The following is a 23,086-nucleotide window of genomic DNA, read 5'->3' as shown; positions in this document are numbered from 1 at the left end:
GTAAATTAATGGAAACAATGATGAAAGATAGGGATGTTAGAAATGATCGTAAAAAAAAAGTCAGATGTATGAAAATGATTGGTTTTCACCGTGTTCTTTTGGAATGCAGTGTCATTGTTATTGAAATAAAACAGGCCGACCATTTTACATCATCATAAGCTTCTCCCGGGAAGGGGCATTCTATTCATGTACATACACCTCCCTTAATTCACCATAATGTAGGTTGCATCACCAAAACGTATCAGTAACTATTAAACATATCATCCAAGAAGTCAAATAACGTGGCCATTGTTGGTTTATGTAATCTCGTAACTACAAAAAAGTAAGAACAAAACAGGACAGAGGGGGTGGGGGGGCATATCAGTGCACTGTGTACCGTTTGTAAATACACTTATTAAATGTATTATTTACATTTCTTCAGATGGAGAGTTAACTGGTTGGCTTGGATAAACGCTTTGCCACATTGTTCACAGACGTGAGGCTTTTCTCCAGTATGGGTCCGCATGTGCCGTTTAAAGTGAGAATGGTCCCCAAAGCGTTTCTCACACAGAGAGCAAGAGTACGGCCGTGCGCCAGTGTGAACACGCATGTGCACAGTCAAGTAGCACGATTGAGTAAATGCTTTGCTGCAGACCTTGCATTTGAACGGCTTGTGGCCTGTATGGAAGCGCATGTGCTTTTTCAATTCCGTGTCTGTCAAGAAGGCCTTGTTGCACTCCTTACAACAGTGAGGTCTCTCCCCGGTGTGAATGCGATGGTGCCGAACCAAAGTTCCTTTACTGACGAATTCTTTATCACAGTAAGAGCAAGCATAGTGTTGCCTTTCCTTGTCATCCAGGTGTGTTTTTAAGTGATTCTGCAAGACGTCAAACGTCTTGAAACCCCTGCTGCATTGATTGCACGTGAAAGGGGGTATGGACACGTGAACGGCCTTGATGTGGGACCTCAGCCTACTTGCAGAGAGGTAGACCTTACCACACAAATGGCACAGATGCCCGGGCTCTACGGGCTTCTGAAGGCCAGGACAACTAAGCCTTTGGTGCATGTTGAGATTTCCAGCTGTCGAAAATGTCTTGCTACAACCTGGACAATTGTAACGCCGCTCCTCTACACACAAGCTGCGTATGTGGCACACCAAGTCAGTGACTGTGGCGAAGGTGTTCTCACAGTGGGAACAGGGATACGAATCTTTGATGTCGTGAGCTTCAAGAAAATGCAAGCGAAGCGGTACACACTTCCTGAATGTTTCCTCACACATGGCACACTTAATGCCGACTTCCTGGGAATGCATTTGGTTGTGGATCGCCAAGTGAATGGCGTTCCTGCATCGCCGCCCACACTCAGTGCATCGCAGTGTTTCGTCTGGATTATGGCCACGCAAATGTTCCTCCAGCTCACTTTCCATTGAAAAGATCTCTTTACAAATGTAACACTCCAGGCCAGTGACAAGCATGTAATGGCCCATCTGATGCTTATTTAGCTCACTCTCTGAACCAAAAACGTCTTTACAAATGTCACAGTGAAATCCTTCTAAGTGGGGGTCTGTGTGACCTTTGTAATGCTGATGCATGTTCCCGGCTTTTGTGAAGGTTTTACCACATATGGGGCATTCTTTTGAGTCCTTCAAATGTTCAGGAACAGTCATCTTTGGACAGAAGTGAGTCCTAAGGTGTCTCCTCATAGCTGATAGATTTCGGAAGGTCTTTCCACATTTAGGGCATATTTTTGACACGATCACTCTTTCTAGAGGGTGAGTTGGCAGAGGGGGGAGAATTTCATCACAGACCACTTTGCAAGTCTTTAGGTGTCGTCTCATATCTGAACCACGTGTGAAGGTCTTTTTACATTTTGGGCACGTCTTTGACACTTCCCTTCCTTTCCTTCTTTTAGGAAGTTGAAATGGGGCTGAGTAGACACGGCTTGGTTGGAGGTTTTCAACACTTCTCGGCAAAACACTGGCTTCATTAACCCTTTTAATTTGGTCAATTTGGCTTGTGGTCCCTGTCGCTTCGTTTTCCACAGACAGATGTTCCTGAGTTGGTTGAGGAGGGAGAATTTCCTCACAGACCACTTTGCAAGTCTTAAGGTGTCGCCTCACATCGGAACCACGTGTGAAGGTCCTCTTACATTTTGGGCACGTCTTTGACACCATCCTTCTTTTAGGAATTTCAAGTTGTTTGACTGGGACAGAAGCCTCACGGCTTGAATTGAGTTTTGCATCACTTATATGGCGAAAACCTGCCGAATGAAGTGGTCTGAAGTCATTTCTGTGAACCTTCATGAGGTGTTGGTCCAGATCTACTCCAGAGCTTGCTTGAAAAGAACACTTGTAGCAGGTAAATATCACAGATGATTTCTGGCAACCTACAGGAAAAAGGGGTGGGAATAGTACAAGATTAAAATTCAGTCAAAATTCAGGATTGGGAATTTTTGGCAAGAATGCCATTCTAAAATGAAATCAATGACAACAATTTGAATATTATCTAAAAAATGTCCCCCAGGTGCGCAGTCACCGCAGTTAATCCACCTGTAGACAGACAACTCTCCCTTCAACGGACAGGGACGTCGCCAGCATACTCAAGTAAGTGCTCGTTAACTTTTCAGCTTCATTTAAGTGATACTGTGTCATTTTTGGAAATGAGCTTATTTTACACCTCTCCTTGAGAGAAATGATTAAGTTTTACCTTTCTCCTGTCGTTCTCTTAGTATGGCAGTGCAAATTTTACCTCCAAGCTAACAATTAACATCGAGTCATATGAGACCAGCTTGCGGCTAACTGGTCTCATGGGACTCAATGTTAACTTCTAGGTTAGAGGTAACATTTGCACTGCCATATGAATGGCTGAAAAGGAGAAAGGTAAAATTAAAATAAATAAATTAAAGTAAATAATTTAAATCAAGGAGAGGTGTAAAATAAGCTTATTTCCAAAAATGGCACAGTATCACTTTAAGAGTTCACACTGAACCTTATTTCAGGGTTCCTTGAAAAATCCATTACTTTTCTTGATCAGATAACAGAATATCCATAACCTCCCGCAAAAGGAAATGTCCAACATATTGATTGGATTTTTGAAGAAGCTTCTTGATTTTTCGTATTCTGGAATGTTGTACATTTTAAAGCGGAAACCATATAGAAAACAAATAAAACTGCTGCTAAATCTGCTGCCCAAAATTACACATTTTCTGACTGCACATGCAAAATGGTGAAATTTAATGATTTTCCATGAGTGGAAATGCCTCTATTAAAATTCCATGATATTCCAGGAATCCCATGACCAGTGGGAACCCAGTCATTTCCATTTAACAAAATCAGTGGCCATACAGAATTGTCACTTGTGGTCTGCTTCTTTTGCCGGTGTGAAAGTCGAGCTTTTTGGATTTCAGTATTTTAACTGCAAAACATAATGCTCTTTGGCCAGACCAGTAAATATTAAGTTTGTTGCTCACGAAATACTCATGAAAAAATGGCAATGACGCTGACATGTCATTTTGGATCCTTATGTTCAGTACCAATCATTCTTGGATGCGCTGTCAATTGGTCAATTCATAGAATTACATCTTTGGTGGGTGCTGAAACAAACAGCTAAAATGCTGAAAACATCTTCTAAAATGCTCTGGTACTTTTGGGTTGCATGTAGGGATGCAACGATACTGGTATCGGTATCGGCCCCCGATACTACTTATTATACTCGTACTCGTCAAGCACTTGCCGATACCAGGAACAATACTGCTATTACACAAAACAATGCAAAATCTTGTCACGTTCTGTGGGAAAAAGTGCCACGTCATACATTTACCAACATTTAAATCTACATGGAAATGGACAATAAAAATATCACAGGTGGAAAATTACAACGCCATGCATTTATTTTCAATGTATTTTGGTGGTAAAAGGTATCGGTATCGGTACTTGATATCGGCAAGAACACACATTAATGTACTCGTACTTGTATCGGTTTTCAAAACAGTGGTATCGGTGCATTCCTAGTTGCATGATATGAAAATGGTTGTCATCCAATGAGTTAAAGGAGGAGGGATGTGTTTTGAATGTTTTATCGAGTAATCTTTGTGCCCTGAGCCAAGCTAAATAATTACAGAGCAAATTACCTGTTTTGGGTCTTTTTGCAAATGGCACAGAGTGCTGAGACTTTGGAGGTAGGTCACACCTGAAACAGATAATATGACAAGGTCATTAAAAAAGTGCAGAAACCGAGAAACACTATCTAACTAGAAATGCACTCGGAGAGTACAGACCTCCGCCAAAGAAGCCGTTTTATACATTTGACTATGTCACACCCTATTTTTTTTAATGTCTTTCTGCCTTCTTTTTGTGGAGTTAGAAACTGGAATGTCAAAATTTGCCCTGTCGCGCAATTTGCAGTAACTAGGGGCGTCTAGATATCTAGGCTAGCAATGGTAAAGAATCATTTAAGAAAAAATCCTAATTCCGGTTCGTGACCCGGATCAGTACGAATCTTTAATCACTTGTTCCTTTGGTCATTTCCAACAACTCCACAAAGTTATCCTGCTGGCAAACAGGCAGACAGACAAACCAACATGACCAAAAACATGACCTGTTTGGCGGAGGTAATGACTTGCAACTACCTTATGTGTTAATAATACCAAGGAAATCATCACTCACTCCTCATCAATTGGTGCGATCCATCTGATCTGCTGTCCTTTATTTTTAGTTTGGAGGAAGCTCAGTTTTTCCTTCCGAGGTCTTTCACTTTCTCTGGGCGGCAATGGTAAACTGGTGACATCAATTCTATCAAGTTTGACAACGAGTTGGCGTTGCTGGTCAATGTTTTCATAATTTTTTGTGCTCCCAAACACCTGCTCCTGTTCGTGGTCGCTGTGTCTCTTAACATGGTCTTCCTGGCCTTCGGTTTTGACCACTGTTTTGTCAGTTTTGTCTCCGAGTTCCGTTTCACACTCGTCATCCACTAAGTAGGACTCAGTGGCCAAACTGCTCACTTCTTCGCACTCTACTGTATTCTCTTCAAGAAACGATGACTTAGATGCGGTCGGAGTTTCATCGCTGCCTACATCCAACTGAAGCAGAGGAGGATGAGAAAGAAAGGAGAAGATGCAGTCTTCCTCTCCAGGAGGCTGTGGCGATGGAGATCCTGGAATAAGGACAAGACGGGGGACTTCATAAGTCAACTACAAACTGTCCTTTTTTAATATGTAGACTGTTCAACAACTGCGGGCTATACTAAGAAACTGGTTCAGTAGTGAACCAGGTTAAGTTAACCGTGTGATAGAGGTTAATCATTTAATAGAAGAGCATGGAGTACTCATTTTCTTAACTAAATGATGCCCGCAGGTACATACATTAGCAAGCTTACCACTTCCTGTAAGAAGAATGAAAAAACTATACTATAATATATATATTCTTATAAATAAGAATGAGAAAACCATACCGTAAATATGGTCTTCACTTGTGTCAATGTCTGCATGACTTTTGAGATGGCTGATGGAGCTCAGCAATTTGTGTGGGTGTGAAAGGGTTTGGAAGCATTCCTCCATCACAGATGGAACCTCAGCCAGCATGGCAGCAACCTGAAAACAATGCATGAACCAACAACTTATGAACCATGGTTGTCTATCTGCATGGAAAAGGGATGCCAGGATGAGTGACTGACCTACCAGGATTCCAGGAATCATTACTTGTACTCCAGTGCCACATATTCCATATTACCTGGTGGCTGAATTTCACAGGTAAAACTAGGCCATTTGAGATATGCAACACTGTAAACCAGGGCTATTCAAATGGCGGCCCTGGGGCCAGATGCGGCCCTTGGACAGAAAGGTTCTGACCTCCCACAAGCCTCTTCACAGAATCGTTTTTTTTTTTTAAGTTAGAGATAAAAGTATGGGCTCCGTTATCATGTTGAAACGGGACACGGGACGTTAAAATGCAGGAAATTACATCTAAGAAATGCACATTTTTCTGGGGGAGGACCTCCAGACCCTCCACTTCAATGAAGTCTCCCATATTTTTTTCATTGACAGTCGGCAACCATAATACATACGTATAGTTCGGCCCCTCTACTGGGAGGAATTATAATTATAATTGAATACCCTGTAAATAATTTGTAATATGTAAGAATAATGCTGTAAATGAATCCTGGTTGGCCATTACTGCTACTGCATATACTGAGCTATTAGGTATGCAAAGGTGCTGGTGTAGGTTATGTACCTTGTCGATGCGGGATGTGGGAAGAAACTCCTCTAGTCTGGATACAAATCTAGAGATGAGCCTTTGCATTTGGAGGTCAATCTTGGGCTCATACTCTGGAAACACCTCCTGAAAACACATGATCAGCAGCGCTTTCATCAATCTGTGCTGTGACACATGATCAGCAGGGCTTTCATCACTCTGTGCTGTGACCACACACAATGTTGTGCGTGACTACCTACACATTATCTACTGGCAGAGTTGTCAGAGTTCCCAACCAACATTGATATTGTGTACAGTTGTGTACATCGCACATGGTTAAGTGCCTCCAAGGCACATGTGCTTCCCAGGGCTGTATTACTCGACTGACCTGAAAGAACAGATCTTTCCTCACTGGGTCACTCTGCAGAACGTTCACAAAATCATGGAAATTGAGCTGAGCAGATTCCACATCTGATCCTCTAATCTATATGAAAAAAAGAGAACACTGTTAGTCAATAATTGTACGGGTCAAGATCACAGATACAAAGAAAAAGACAAAACAAAAACAATTCAAAATGTTTCATGTTTTCAGTTAGTCCTATGGTTTTAAGGCATTCTGTGAGACATTATGTGTGTGTGTGTGTGTGTGGCAGGCAGCAGGGTTGCCAGATGAGGCTGATGATTTCCAGCCCAAAAAAATGCTCAAAACCCGCGTAGAAGCACAAAATCCCGCCCAATTCTATTGATTTCTATGGCAAAAGGTGCACAGGTTTTTCTGCTAAATGCCATTCTCACCCGCACACGGCCATACTAAGCAGCCCAATTGGAAGGGAAACAGCCCAATCTGGCAACACTGGCAGGCAGGCAGGCAACCTAATTTTGTGTAAAGGAACAGTCCACCCTGATTTTCACATATTTGCAGTATTTCCAAGCATTATTCATGAATGTGCATATCATTGTTGTCTATGTGTTTGCATTGTCTAGGCAAACGGTATAGCCAAATTAAGTGTAGCAATGCAAGTCTATGGGGCAAACAACACATCCTCAAATGTACTTATAAACTACTTTAGCAAAACAGCTATTTAAAAGGGACACTCCACCCATTTGCATTAGGATTTCCACTGCTAGACACCCAGTCATACTTTTGAATGGTCGTGCAACACTCTCAATTCCCCCTGAGACAGGAGAAATCCGTATTCACCTCTTAACACTTCCTCCTACAATGATGTAAAAATCGTAATTTTGCATCATTGTAGGAGGAAGTGTAAGAGAGGTGGATTTCTGTTGAGACTACAAGCCTTTTCCCCACCCTTTCAACCCCGCCCATAGGGGGTTCCGCCTAATGCGCTAACAGACCTATCACAGATTAGTGTGCCAGTGCTTTTGAAATCACTGGCATTGAGGCTCCAGTAAGTCACTAGCCCCATACGACTTTGTTGCTGTCGACCAACATTGACGAAGCACGTGAGCGAGAACTTGTTGTCACGATGTGGGTGTTATTAAATACAACGCATTTAAAGTCGGCCACAAATATGAACGAGACGATGAGCTCGCACCAGTTTGCTCTACTAACACACCACGTGTGAGGAGTGGGGGGACAGACAGTGAGGAGGAGCTGAAGTGGGGACCTGCGCAAACTTGTGTAGAGGTGTGAGACAAGGCTCATATACACACGTGAATGAGTTGTTGACCAACCAGTTCATGGGCGCGTGGCCTCGAAGGCGGTCTGCAGACGAGCATTGAAGGGGATAAGCAACTGCAGAGGTTGCAAGATCTGACTGCTGTCGCATTCATCCCGCGATAGTTTGACACCATGTGACATGTCACCTCGTCAACGCAACATCACAGAAATTTTGAAGTTTGACTGGAAATCTAACCGTCATGCTGCATTTTCATCCAGAGTGCATTGCTGTCTAAATGCGCATGCATGCGTTGACGACTACTCGAATGCACTTAGTGGCAGAGCTGCCTGGGTGTGGCCCGTGGAACCTGAGCATTGCAATGCATTATGGGGATTGTTGTCACAAATCCACAAGCACTAAAAGTCATTTTCTGCCTTTTCTCGGCCAAGAAGGCACCAAATTAGAAATTTATGCTACTATTCTACTACATACAGTGCCCTCCATAATTATTGGCACCCCTGGTTGAGATGTGTTAAAAGCCTTAAAATAAATTCAGTGTTTATTGCAGAAGAATACTGTCACACTGAAAATTTTAGGAAAATGTAGCCTTCAACTCAAATTAATTGTAGGAAAATAAAAAAAGTCCCTGACTAAAAAATAATTATTTTTCATTAAATCACCTGTTCCACAATTATTGGCACCCTTAACAATTCCCAGGAAATAAATATAATTGAAGCATTTCTGTCATTTCTACAGTAGTTTACAAAGTTTACCAGAGTATGTAGGAACATTTAATTAGTAATTCATCACTTCCTGTTTCCCTGGGGTATAACTATGACGTGACACCGAGGCCATTTCTCTTATCCACTCTTAAACATGGGAAAGACAAAGGAACACAGCATACAAGTGAGGCAGATGTGCGTCGACCTTCACAGGTCAGGCAGAGGCTACAAGAAGATTGCCACTCAACTGCAGCTGCCCATATCTACTGTGAGAGGAATAATTAAGAAGTTCAAAACAACTGGAACAGTGGTAAACAAGCCTGGACGAGGACCCAAGTTTATTTTGCCACCACGCACAGTGAGGAGGATGGTAAGAGAAATCAAAATATCTCCAAAGCTCACTGTTACAGAATTACAACAAATGGTAGCATCCTGGGGTCACAAAGTCTCCAAATCAACCATCAAGCGCTGTCTACACGCCAACAAGCTGTTTGGGAGGCATGCACGGAGAAAACCTTTCCTCACTCACAGTCATAAACGCAAACGTCTGGAGTTCGCCCAGCGGTATTGGGGCTTCAACTGGGACCGTGTGCTTTGGTCAGATGAGACCAAGATTGAGCTTTTTGGCAACAAACACTCTAAGTGGGTCTGGCGTGCCACGAAAGATGCGCATGCTGAAAAGCACCTCATACCCACTGTGAAGTATGGGGGTGGGTCAGTGATGCTGTGGGGCTGTTTCGCTTCCAAAGGCCCTGGGAAGCTTGTTAGGGTGCATGGCATCATGAATGCTTTGAAATACCAGGACATTTTAAATCAAAATCTGTTGCCCTCTGCCAAAAAGCTGAAGATGGGTCGTCACTGGGTCTTTCAGCAAGACAATGACCCTAAACATATGGCCAAATCTACACAGAAATGGTTAACCAGACACAAAATCAAGCTCCTCCCATGGCCATCTCAGTCCCCAGACCTCAACCCCAATAGCCTTGGTCTCATTAGCCGCGCTTCAGCGGCCCGGGGCCGCCCGGGGCTCAGGAGAGTGGCCGGCTCGGAGCTGCCGGCCCGGGCCATTTTTTGCCTGATCGGACTCATAGCCGACCCCAGGCACATTCAGGTACACGCCTTGTTTGTGAAACGTCAGTCGGGCACAGCCCACTTTCGCCCCAAATCACAGAAGGACAACAACAGAACGACAAAGGAGGAGAATAAAATGGAGCAAACTCTGCTGGAGCAGGTCGCCGTTTGGCTCGTAGCCTACGGACAAAGACGACAAGAACTGCAAAGAAAATGGCTTGCCTTTCAAGAACAGTTTTATTACATGGCAAAGTTGTCGATTCAGAAGCTGTATGGGACGCAGCGCATGTTAAGAAGACAAAGACGCATGAAAATACGAGCAGCTCGACAACTGAGAGTGAACAGAAGGAGACGTGCGAACATGCCCCCCCAATCGCGCACAGAAGCATGAGCCCCGGACATAGCGAGACATGAATGTGCAGGTAATTGAATAAGTTACCATGTGAAAGGAGACCAAATCCCTGAGACATAGCACCTTCATCAGTTGCTATAGAAAATTATATCATAGCCCCGGACATAGCGACACACCCCCTCGTTGCGGCGTGCCACCTGTCTATTCATTCATGTTATTTCCATCCATTTGACATTAAAGCCCTTGTGTAAATTTCAAACTGTGTTTGGCGATCAGTCTGAAACGTGCGATATAGCCTACCAGACCTTCGGCGATAATAGCGCAAAAGCTAAATAAGCCGACATAAATGTCATGTGTGAGTATTTGTGAGACACTTTTTATTGGTGTCCAGTGGAAAGCATGCCAAATCACGATAATGGCACAAGAGTTGGCGGCTAAAAGCAGAAAAAAGCCGACATGACTTAGCTATGACATCCCAAGTTTAAGTGTAGTGGTGCCCATGATCCGATAACAACAAAAAAGTTATGTTGACTAAATAACTTTAAAAACACAAACAGAAGTGCCAAGGTTGCATCCTATGAAATTATGCCATAAGAAAGCCAAACACCCCAAACTAATGCTTAACCATAATTTGCCCAGAATTTAGCGATAAGTCCCCCATGCAGCCACATTTTTACACAGAGGTTGACCCCGCCTCCGAGCCTCGGCGGTGCTTGCTGGCCCATCGAATTCGACGGGCCAGGGAAATCGGCCCTTAGCCCCACAACCTGGCCCGGCGGCCATCTTTAGCACCTAGCCCCCTTTTGATGAGATCACCGTCAGCCCCCTTTTGTCCGGGCCAGCCCGGGGCTGGCCCTGCAATGAGACCAAGGCTATTGAGAACCTGTGGGGTGAGCTGAAGAGGAGAGTACAGAGGAGAGGACCCAGGTCTCTGGATGATTTAGAGAGATTCTGCAAAGAGGAATGGCTGAAGATCCCTCTTTCTGTCTTTTCCCATCTTGTGAAACATTATAGGAGAAGATTAGGTGCTGTTTTGTTGGCAAAAGGGGGTTGTACAAAATATTAACAACAGGGGTGCTAATAATTGTGACGCACATTATTTGATGTCAAATAATTATTTCTTTATGTGGGATTTTTTCCCCACTGAATAAATGCACTTGTATTGAAGGTTGGATTTTTCTCTTTTTTTCCATTAAGGTCCCATATTATTTAGAGAAAAATAATAATAATTGGAAGCTAAAAAACACATCTCAACCAGGGGTGCCAATAATAATGGAGGGCACTGTATGACCCAATTTCAATACATATTCATGTCTCCACCGGTGGAATGCCCCTTTAATCCCGTCCTGTGATCACTTGTGGCTTGACGCTATTGCCCCCATCCACTTCCAGTCATTATACTAAGCTATGCTAATAATTCTGATCCAATAAATCTAAGTACTGAAAACACTGAGAAGAAAATGATATAAACGTTCATGAATAATTCTTGGAAATACTGCAAATATGTGAAAATCAAAAATGGGTGCACTGTTCCTTTAACATGTGTGACAAATAAAAGCCTTGTGTCCTTGTTGCAACTGACCGAAGGCGGAGCAGGTAGCTGGATTCTGTCCAGGTGATGCTGAATGGCCTTGGCACCTGAGGAGCTCTCACAACGGCAAGAGTCAAGGACCACCTGAAACACAAAAACAGTATTACAGGAGCCGCTGGCACTTCACCTCTGGCCTATAGACCAGGGCTTGACATTAACTTTTTCCCTTGCTGGCCATTATGGCTAGTGGTTTTCCCGAGTCACTAGCCATACAGCTATTCTACTAAGCCAGAAATTGGATACAATTTCTTTTTTTGCCTTTATCTTGATGCTGTATATCCAACCTCAGAATATGAGTGTACAGCTTTCTACATGGAAATAAATCAAATAAATAGAAACGAAGTAACTAAACTTTTTCTTGAACTTAAATACAAACAATTGATACACACGGGCGAAGTGCAGAATATAGCCTATTCTGATATGTGCTACCTGCAAGATTGGCTAGTGACACTGAAATTATTACCAGCATTTGGCCGGATAGCAGGTGCCAGTGTCAAGCCCTGCTATAGACCCACAACAATGACAGGAGAAAACCACACCACAACAGTTACTGGTATTTGTTTAGTCATCTTCCATCTATGATGTTCTACACCACCTTATGCAATAAGCTTACCTTTGCTCGTAGACCAAGTAGGAGCTGAACCCACTGCCGTTCACTTAATAAATCCGGGATGGCCTCTGCAACTGAGGCTATGAACTCCTCCACGACCCCATAATTCAACACATCTTTCTCCCGTATGACTCGCCAGACAGTTGCAGATATCAGTCGCAATGGAGAAGTGAGGAGGCAAAGGACGGACAAGTGAGGGTCCGGCTCTGAGTAGAGAGAAGTTGACAAATTGAGGTTGAAAAGACATTGTGTTAATGGGTCATTTCACGTGAAATCACACACTTTGGGACCCGACCGACACGGATTTCAATCATACTTGCTGTGCCAGTTTAGTAGCAAGGTAGCACCCCAGAACTGCATTTGTGTGAATCTGAGACCAATATTAAGGGAGAAACAGACTAGCGAAGGTTTACATATGAGGGTAGGACACTATGCACTCAGCCTTGATTATATCAGTCAGTGTAAGTCACAAAAAGATGTCCGTGGTGTTATTTGAAAGCTCTTTTCTATAATAGGCCTAAGCCTGGACTATTCAAAATGCCTCACACTGTCCAAGTTCAAAAACAACCCAAAAAGGCTTTTTCTCAGACTTTGCCAGTTCCCAAAACACTCACTATGAAGATTTGCATGCACGCCCACATACACATACCTAGATGTTATGTTAAGCAATTGCATGTGTTTTGAGAGGCGTAAACAGAAATCATTACTTCTGCGTAAATCTACCAAAAAAATGCATTGTAATTTCGCAGTGCGCATGCTATTTTCGCGGCTTCCGCCATCACGAACGAGCCCATGAAATCCTAACAGCCAAATTAAAGTATTGTTCACTATGTGGCCCTATGCTTTCAAAACCCCACGCAACGTTAAACATCACAAGACGAGTCAAGTAAACCGTATCTTAACCTAACAATCAAAGCTACCTAAAACATAAGCCGAAGTCGATTAGCCTACCTTTGGCTGCATCTTGTGATAACATTTTTCAGGTGCTGGGAGACGTTCTATATCTGTGGGAGTCTGTGGGAATTGACCAACTCTGATCTACAATTGGTACATCAGTAGATGTTAGGCTAACACAAATACATTGATGCTAGAGACTTTCTAAATGTTATAAAACCACGTTGATTAGAACTATTTTGATGATGCTGTGCGCATTTCAATCTCCCCCGGCCACGAATGAAGTGGCTAAATTAAAAGACGGTAAAACATGACCGACACTAGGCAAGGTTATCAAAATAAAAGTTGGCCCATTTGTTCCGTTCACCATTATAGGAAAACACAGATCCTGGCCATTTAGAATATCGTGGAAAAAGTTGATTCTTTCCATAATTCCATCAATAATGTGAATCATGAATTGTATGCATTGCCCACATTTTTAAACTATTCCAATCATTAAATTGATTATTTATTTATTTTTCACATATTTTGGCATTCCAGCTCCAAAAAAAAAACCACTAGAATATTGTAATAAAATCACCATTTTCTTCAGAAAAAAATAAGAAAGAAATTCGGGTCACATCAAATCAGTTCAAATTTGGTAGGCTACTTTCTACATGACGTCAATGTTCAATACTTGGTTAGGACTGTCTTTGTCTTAATCACTGCCATGATGCGTTAGCAGAGGCGATTCTAGGGTCAGGTAGGGCCCCAAGCGAAAATGCAAAAAAAATAGCATTTGAACCAAAAATCGCCACTACTGTGGTAAAATGTGGACTGTTATTCACTCTCTATGGGCTTGGGGGCCCCAAGCGGCTGCCTGCCTTGCCTGGTGGCAAGATGCACCTCTGTGCGTTTCACATTGAAGTCAATGGCAAAGGCATTGCATGAGAGGAGTTATGGAAGCCCAGATATCCTTGACACTTTGCTGTCAGCTGTTTTTATTTGTTTGATCTGGTGACCCAAACTCCACTCTTCAATTTACTCCGTAGATTTCCATGCCACATCTTGGTGCTTTATTGGTGGACATTTAAATCACCAGAAATGAAACCCCATTGAAAATGAAAGGGGTTTTATTTCTGGTGAGTTAGAATTAAACGGGTGAGTTAGCACCAAAACATGGCATGGAAAACTACAAGTTGGCTGCCAGTATCTTGCCCCTCCTCATAACACCATGTTTCTAAACAAAAAAAGCATGTAGTAGGCCTATAGACGGGTCAATGTCATTGGCAAAGTCTACACAGCAGAGAGAACATGTCTGCCTCTGTCTATCGCCAGTCCCGACTGCCACTCTCAGAATTGTGTAATAACTTAACTCACTAAAATGTATTTGTACTTATTATTTGTTCCTTATTTTCACTTTTACCATATATTTACAATGAACACTTTTACTATATTTTTTATGGACTGAAGTAGGCTAAGTAATTTATGAAATGTAAAGCCTTAACATGGAGTCCTTGTTAATTTGGTGCCCTAGGCGAGCACCCCATTTCCATTTGTGCATTAGAAATTAATGTCCATGACAACATTGTATGTAGGTTTAATGTTGTATTTTGCTTCACTTTTTAATTCTGTGGGCCCTTTGGGCTTTATGGCGCTCCAAGAGAAGTAAAAGTTAGTAATGTTTAAATAGGCTAAATCTACTTATAGGCTAAGGCTACTTTCAGTACTTGAGTAGTTCCTAAACTACTTGCACTTTTACTTTCAGTGCTTGAGAAGTATTTTTTTTTAACATTTGTACTTGCAATACTTTAGTACAAGTCATTTTCAATACTTGTCTTGATAAAATACTTACTTGTACTTCTTCTCCACTCCTCCAGTCCAGTACTTTATTGGGCAGGTAAGCGGTTAGGGCGTCAGACTTGAAGCCCAAAGGTTGCCGGTTCGACTCCCGACCCACCAGATTGGTGGGGGGGAGTAATCAACCAGTGCTTTCCCCCATCCTCATCTATGACTGAGGTACCCTGAGCATGGTACCGTCCTGCCGCACTGCTCCAGCGGCGCCATTGAGGGCTGCCCCCTTGCACGGGTGAGGCGTAAATGCAATTTCCTTGTGTGCTGTGTCACAATGACAATGGGAGTTGGAGTTTCCCAATGGGGTTTCACTTTATACATCTCTGGATTTGATAAGATGGACCACCCCACATTGAATGCAAAGCAATCAACATCCTCCTGTCCTGTCCTTTCCTTTCATTTGAACAAAGCCTCTGGAACTGCGGAACTGAGAAACATTTAGTGGAGGGATGTCTGTCTGCACTTAGTTGAGATTTGAAAAATATGTGCTATAATTTTTGTCTGTTTCTATGCACAACAATGTCTGACACTCCTGGACACCTGTTCACTTTTTTTGTCGGCTCTGTGCCACTTATAAGGCACCTGTTCTACTTCTTATCACCAACAATTGCCCATTCTGGGACAAATAAAGGCTTCTACTACTACCGTGCGTGCCTGCGTGCGTGTGTGTGTGACAGAGAAAGAGAGAGAGAGAGAAAGTGCCTTGGCCTGAATGTACGCAAGACTGAGCTACAGCATACACTCGCCAGTCACTATATTACACCTGTTACATCTGTTCATTGAGGCAAATTGCATGGCCAATCACATGGTGGCAACTCAATGTATTTGTGTATGTAGACATAGTTGAGGTGATCTGAACCGAGCATCATAATGGGGAAGAAAGGTAATTTAAATGACTTTGAACATGGCATGGTTGTTGGTGCCGAAGGGCTACTGCGATATTCACACACAACCAACCAACATTAAGTCAAATAACCACTCATTACAACCAAGATATGCATAAGAGAATCCCTGATTACACAGCTCATCAAATCTTGAGGCAAATGGGCTACAGCAGCAGAAAACCACATTGGTGCCACTCCTGTCAGCAAAGAAAAGGAAAATGAGGCAACAATTTCACCAAAAACGACACTAGAAGATCGTAAAAATGTTGCCTGGTGTGATGAGTCTTGATACTGCAACACTCAGGTGGAATGGTAAGAATTTGGCGTCAACAGCATGAAAACATGAGTCAACCCTGCCTTACATCAACGTTTCAGTCTAGCGATATAATGGCATAAGGATATTTTCTGAGCAGTATTTGGTGGAATGCCACAGCTTACCCGAGTCCTGTTATTGGCACTTTATCATAATAATAATAATAATAGGCTAATACATTTTATTTTTGAGCGTCTTTCAAAATACCCAAGGACACTTTACAATCAAAACAAATACATAACAGTAGAGCAAGTATAACAAAGCTTCAGTGAATTAACAATAGGAGAGTAATTAAAATGCAAAAATAAAATAGAAATAAAAGTACAATACAAATAAATGTTTTAAGCAGAATTGAAAAGGTGTGTCTTTAGCTTAGACTTGAAAGTAGATAGTGTAGAGCATTGATGAAGTGACAGTGGAAGAGAATTCCAAAGTTTGGGGCCATCAACACTAAATGCCCTGTCGCCCATGGTGCGCAGGTGTGTGGAGGGAACTGTAAGGAGGAGTGAGTCAGTGGATCGTAGTGTGCGGGTGGGATTGTATGGGGTGAGGAGATGTGATGTAGGAGGGTGCAAGGTTGTGCTGGGCCTTGTATACGAGGAGGAGAATTTTGAAATGGATACGTGAATGGATAGGAAGACAGTGTAATTGATAGAGGATAGGGGTAATGTGATGCCAGGGTATGGTGTGTGTAAGTAATCTAGCTGCTGAGGTTTGAATGTATTGTAGACGGTTAATCAATTTAGTGGGGAGACCAGTGAGTAGGGCATTGAAATGATCTAATCTGGAGGTTACGAAAGCGTGAATGAGGGTCTCAGCAGAGGTAGGGGTGAGAGAAGGGCGGAGTCTGGAGATGGTTTTAAGGTGGAAAAACGCAGTTTTGGTGAGGTGTTTAATATGGGATTCAAAGGAGAGCGAAGAGTCGATGATGACGCCCAGATTTTTTACTTCAGAGGAAGTGGAGGTAAAATAGTCAGGGATAGAGAACTGAGAAAGGTTTATCTTTTTAAGTAATGATGGGGTGGCGATGATGATGGCTTCGGTTTTGTTTTGATTAAGTTTAAGAAAGTTTTGGGTCATCCAATTACTAATTTCATTGAGGCAGGTTGTTAAGTTAGCAAGGGGGAGTGGATGGGAGGGTTTTGTGTGTATGTACACGTAGATTTGGGTGTCATCTGCATAACAATGAAAATTTAGGCCATGTTTTCAGAGAATGTTACCATGGGGAAGAATATAAATGATGAAGAGTAGGGGGCCTAAAACTGAGCCTTGTGGAACACCATGTGTGAGGAGTGAATTTGGAGACCGGAAATCACCAATAGAGACAAACTGCTCTCTTCCAGTTAGATAGGACCTGAACCATGAGAGTGCAGTACCAGTGATGCCCAGTAGGGTATCTTTTGGCAGTCCTGAAGGCAAAAGGGGGTTCAACCCATCACTAGAGAGGTGTTCCTAATGAAGTAGCCGGTGAGTGTATATGGTTAATGTAATAATGCGTGCAATGTGTCTTGTGTATCCTGTATTTATCACTCTCTTCTCTACTACTCCAATCGCTAACATTTATATATATATCATTGAAAAACAATTACTGGAGGCCGGGCAGGGCTCTAAATTAGGCCTAACACCAGCCAACCAGTCAAATGCTGGTGAAATTTCAGTTTGGCTGGTAGTTAAGACCATTTTTCAATGGGGTTTAATTTCTGGTGATTTAGAATTAAACTGGTGAGTTAACACCAAAACGTGGCATGGAAATCTACAGGGTATATTGAAGAGTGAAGTGTGGGGCACCAGGTCAACAAACAAGAACAGCTGACAACAACGCATCAAGGATATCTGGGCTTCCATAACTCCCATGCACTGTTTTTGCCATTGACTTCAATGTTAAACGCATCATGGCCATTATGAAGACAGAGAAACTACTAACCAAGTATTGACCATTGCATGTTATGAAGAAAGTACCAAATTTCAACTGATTTAATGTGACCCGAATTTTGATGAAGAAAAATTTGATTTTATAACAATATTCTAATGCTGCGAATTCCCCAATTCATGTTTTTTTTTTTAGCTGGAAGGCCAACGTATAAAAAAAGAAAACAATTAATGGTTGGAATAGTTAAAAAACTGGGCCATGAATCTACAATCCATGACAGTTTAACATTATTGATGGAATTATGGAAATAAATCAACTTTTTCATGCTATTCTAATAAAAAGGCCTGGAGCTGTATGATGATTTCAAGGCCCAGTTTGAATAGAATACCTCCAAGGCCCACAAATTGAGAATGACTGCTCTATTGAAATGCATGAATGATGTCACTACGGGTAAAACCAGGCGACCCACACACTGCTATCAGGAAACCAAAATTACTATGTTTAAGGAAAACAATGATGAGAGATAGGGATAATTTGGTAACAAACAATCAAAGAAGTATGAGGGTGATTTAGGGCTGTGCAATATATCGTATTTATATCGCAATATCAATATTCATCATATATCGTGATATCAATATCAAAATTCATATATCGTGATATTTTGTCATTTGTCATTTGCAACGCTACGGTGCAGTATGGCAGCCAAGGGATTAAGCAAAATGCAGGGGTGGTACATCAGAACTAGAAAAATAGACGCCTCTCGAGTCTCGCGCTCTCCTCAAGTCTACATTCATGCAGACTTACTAGACATGATGCTACTAGAAAGCACTAGAAACTAGAAATCCATTATGCATGCCACTCCACTACGATAATAGTGGCGGGGGTAGAGAATGTTGTATATATCGCTTAAAATATCGTGATATCAATATTTGCAGAAAATATCGTGATATTGTTTTTTTCCAATATCGAGCAGCCCTAGGGTGATTCAATAATTTGAGTATCCTTTCAAGTCCATGATCTTTATTTGCCAATTTCACTCACCATTAACCGCAACCAATTGTGTTTTGAACGTCAGCACAAATTTATCTTTCATATGATGCAGGAGGGTGACTAAATTCAAATCTGACATTACAGGGATTTATAATGAAGAAAGTCTGCATCACAGTGAATCATGCAATCCTACTTATGAAGCTCAAGAATTTTCCATATCAGGTGCACAGATTGATTACAACATTCTTGTTAATGGATTTAAGGACTTTCAAACTTATGTCTTTTCAACTGGGCACAAGGTAGGATGAAGTTGTTTGTGCGGTGCCCGTGGCATGCCTGTCTCAAAATCTACACCGTAATGAAGAAATGCTGTTCAAATAAACTTGCTGTGAGACTGTATTTCATCACGCAATACCAGCAGTTGATACAAATCGGTACGGTATGTACGCCTGAAACGATAACAAATTTTGCCGGACGATAAATTGGCCAAGAAATTATTGCGATAATCTATAATATTGTTTTGATAATCTATAAAATTGTTTTGAAAATGGTAGCGAGAGTGACAAACAATATAATGACTGGGATTAAAATGCAATAAAAATGTGACTACACCCTTTCACATTATAAAAGCATCACAGCGGGAGATATTAGATAGATGGGTTTTTAATTACATCCTCATAGAGCACACCTTTTTGTATTTATTAGCCTATTAGGGTACGTTATATAGTCTTACTTTCTATTTTGGATATTTCTCTTTCTCAAGCACACTGATGGGCTAGGCCCATCCCATGTGATGTAAAATAACCTACTATTAGTGGGCTATTGTTATTTCACAAATTATTACTTAGATAGCTTATTTCAGCAAAAGGCACTTTACAAGCAATTTTTCCATCAAAACCAAAATCAGCCCTGTTGAAGGCATCTCAACATCATATAGGAATTCCTCTCTCTCTCTCTCTCTCTCCGAAATGCCAGTCGAATTATAGAATCATCCCAATTTATGAATGTATGAAAAGATTGAAAATTATAAGTTTTCCCTGTGTTCTTGTGGAATGCTGTGTCATTGTTATTGAAATAGAACAGCCAGGCCATTTTGCATCATCGTAACCTTCTCCCGGGAAGGGGCATTTTATTCATACATTTAATTTAATTCACCATACGTACAGTAGGTTACATCAGCAAAATGTATGAGTAACTATTAAACAAATCATCCAAGAAATCAAATAACGTGCCCATTGTGGGTTAATGTAATCTCTTAACTATAGAGAAAGTAAGAAAAAACAGGGCAGAGGCCAGGCATAATGGTGGTGGGGGCCCATGGCAAGCCATATGAGGTGTGAGTGGGGGGATATCATTGTTTTGCCATGGAGCCCTGTGTACACATGTTCTGCCAATGTTTCTAAATACACTTTGTACCTAATGTACCTAAATTCATTGGGTACATTTCTTCAGATGGAGTTTTAACTGGATGGATTGGATAAACCTTTTGCCACATTGTTGACATAAGTATGGTTTTTCTCCAGTATGGATCCGCATGTGCCGCCTAAGGTGATTATGGTCCTTAAAGGGTTTCTCACACACAGAGCAAGAGTACGGCCGTGCGTCAGTGTGAGCAACCATGTGCACCTTCAAGTAGCACGACTGAGTGAACGCTTTGCCGCAGACTTCGCATTTGAAGGGCTTGTGGCCTGTATGGTAGCGCATGTGCTTTTTCAATTCCGTGTCTGTCAAGAAAGTCTTATTGCACTCCTTACAGCAGTGAGGTCTCTCCCCGGTGTGAATGCGATGGTGGCGAACCAAAGTTCCTCTACTGACAAATTTCTTATCGCAGTAAGAGCAAGCATAGTGTTGCCTTTCCTTGTCATCCAGGTGGGTTTTTAAGTGATTCTGCAAGACGTCAAACGTCTTGAAACCCCTGCCGCATTGATCGCATGTGAAAGGGGGTATGGACACGTGAACGGCCTTGATGTGTGACCTCAGCCTACCTGCAGTAAGGTAGACCTTACCACACAAATGGCACAGATGCCCGGGCTCTTCGGGCTTCTGAAGGCCAGGACAACTAAGCCTTTGGTGCACGGAGAGACTGTAAGCTATCGAAAATGTCTTGCTACAACCTGGACAATTGTAACGTCGCTTCTCTACACACAAGCTGCGTATGTGGGACACCAATTCAGGGACCGTAGTGAAGGTGTTCTCACAGTGGGAACAGGGATACGAATCTTTGATGTTGTGAGCTTTGAAGAAGTGCGAGCGAAGGGGTACACACTTTCTGAATGTTTCTTCACACATGGCACACTTAATGCGGACTTCCTGGGAATGCACTTGGTTGTGGATAGCCAAGTGAACGGCGTTCCTGCACCGTCGCCCACAATCACTGCATCGCAGTGTTTCTTCTGGATTATGGCCATGCAAATGTTCCACCAGCTCACTTTCCATTGCAAAGGTCTCTTTACAAATGTAACACTGCAGGCCAGTGACAAGCATGTAATGGCCAATCTGATGCTTATTCAGCTCAGTCTCTGAACCAAAAACCTCTTTACAAATGTCACAGTGAAAACCTTCTAAGTGGGGGTCTGTGTGAAGATTGTAATGCTGAAGCATGCTCGCGGCTATTGTGAAGGTTTTTCCACATATGGGGCATTCTTTTGAGTCCTTCAAATGTTCAGGAACAGTCATCTTTGGACAGAAGTGAGTCCTAAGGTGTTTCCTCATAGCTGATGGAGTTTGGAAGGTCTGTCCACATTTAGGGCATATTTTTGACACGATCACTCTTCCTAGAGGGTGAGTTGGCTGAGGGGAGAGAACTTGCTCACTGACCACTTTGCAAATCTTTAAGTGTTTTCTCATGTCATAGCCACGTGAGAAGGTCTTTTTACATTTTGGGCATGTCTTTGGCACCAAGGGCTTTGTACCAGAAAGCTTAATATGAAAGCCTGAAGCAAGAGCCACATTATTTGATTGGAGTTCTGCACCACTTCCCTGTGAACCACCAGCTTCAGTTAGCCTCTTAATTTGATCATTTTGACTTGTGGTCCCCGTCACATTATTTTCCACAGTTAAAAGATCTGGAGCTGACTGAGGGGGGAGAATTTCCTCACAGACCACTTTGCAAGTCTTTAGGTGTCTTCTCATGTCTGAACCACTTGTGAAGGTCTTTTTACATTTTGGGCACGTCTTTGACACTACCCTTCTTTCTCTTCTTTTAGGAGGCTGAAATGGGGCTGAGTAGACAAGGCTTGGTTGGAGGTTTTCAACACTTCTCTGCGAAACACCAGCTTCATTAACCCCATTAATTTGGTCATGTTGACTTGTGGTCCCTGTCACATCCTTTTCCACAGTTAAAAGATCCGGAGTTTGCTGAGGGGGGAGAATTTCCGCACAGACCACTTTGCAAGTCTTCAGGTGTCGTCTCATATCTGAACCACTTGTGAAGGTCTTTTTACATTTTGGGCACGTCTTTGACACTACACTTCTTTCCCTTGTTTTAGGAGGCTGCAATGGGGCTGAGTACACACAGCTTCTCGGCGAAACACTGGCTTCATTAGCCCTTTTAATTTGGTCAATTTGGCTTGTGGTCCCTGTCACATCATTTTCCACAGATAGATGTTCCTGAGTTGGCTGAGAAGGGAGAATTTCCTCACAGACCACGTTGCAAGTCTTAAGGTGTCTTCTCATATCTGAACCACGTGTGAAGGTCTTTTTACATTTTGGGCACGTCTTTGACACCATCCTTCTTTTAGGTATTTGCAGTTGTTTGACTAGGACAGAAGCCTTGTGGCTTGGTTTGAGTTTTGCAACACTTATAAGGCGAAAATCTGCCGAATGAAGTGGTCTTAAGTCATTTCTGTGAGCCTTTATGAGGTGTTGGTCCAGATCTACTCCAGAGCTTGCTTGAAAAGAACACTTGTAGCAGGTAAAGATCACATATGGTGGCTGGCAACCTACAGGAAAAAGAGGGAAGCGGTGGGTGTATTACAACATTAAAACTAGTCAAAATTCAGGATGGGAATTTTTGGCAAGAGCTCTATTCTAGAATCAATAACAAAGATTCTAAAAATGTCCCACAGGTGTGCAGTCAATTATCCACCTTTATACCACGGCAGTCTGGAATCTCCCATTGTGACGCGCTAAATTGGGTATTGATTAACTGTCTATATATGCACACCTG

At 42.3% G+C, this 23,086-nt stretch overlaps 2 protein-coding genes across 2 annotated transcripts in view; both read right to left on the bottom strand.

The window, feature by feature from the left end:
* The window catches only part of LOC134464014 (zinc finger protein Xfin-like), a 67,358-nt gene that overhangs the window by 24,231 nt on the left and 20,041 nt on the right, over positions 1 to 23,086 (bottom strand). The gene's annotated exons all lie outside the window — the stretch shown is intronic.
* Positions 156 to 13,297, bottom strand: LOC134464633 (zinc finger protein 709-like). The gene is made up of 9 exons (XM_063218031.1): positions 13,086 to 13,297; positions 12,138 to 12,340; positions 11,516 to 11,608; positions 6,555 to 6,650; positions 6,206 to 6,313; positions 5,427 to 5,565; positions 4,643 to 5,129; positions 4,108 to 4,166; positions 156 to 2,364 (listed from the first exon to the last, which is right to left on the bottom strand). Exons 1-9 carry the CDS (start codon positions 13,108 to 13,110, stop codon positions 404 to 406), a joined length of 3,171 nt encoding a protein of 1,056 aa, XP_063074101.1. The 5' UTR covers positions 13,111 to 13,297; the 3' UTR covers positions 156 to 403.

Source organism: Engraulis encrasicolus, chromosome 15 (genome assembly GCF_034702125.1).
Source record: "Engraulis encrasicolus isolate BLACKSEA-1 chromosome 15, IST_EnEncr_1.0, whole genome shotgun sequence".
In the NCBI taxonomy this organism is placed as follows: Eukaryota; Metazoa; Chordata; class Actinopteri; order Clupeiformes; family Engraulidae; genus Engraulis; species Engraulis encrasicolus.
This window is presented reverse-complemented; position numbering and strand designations above follow the sequence as displayed.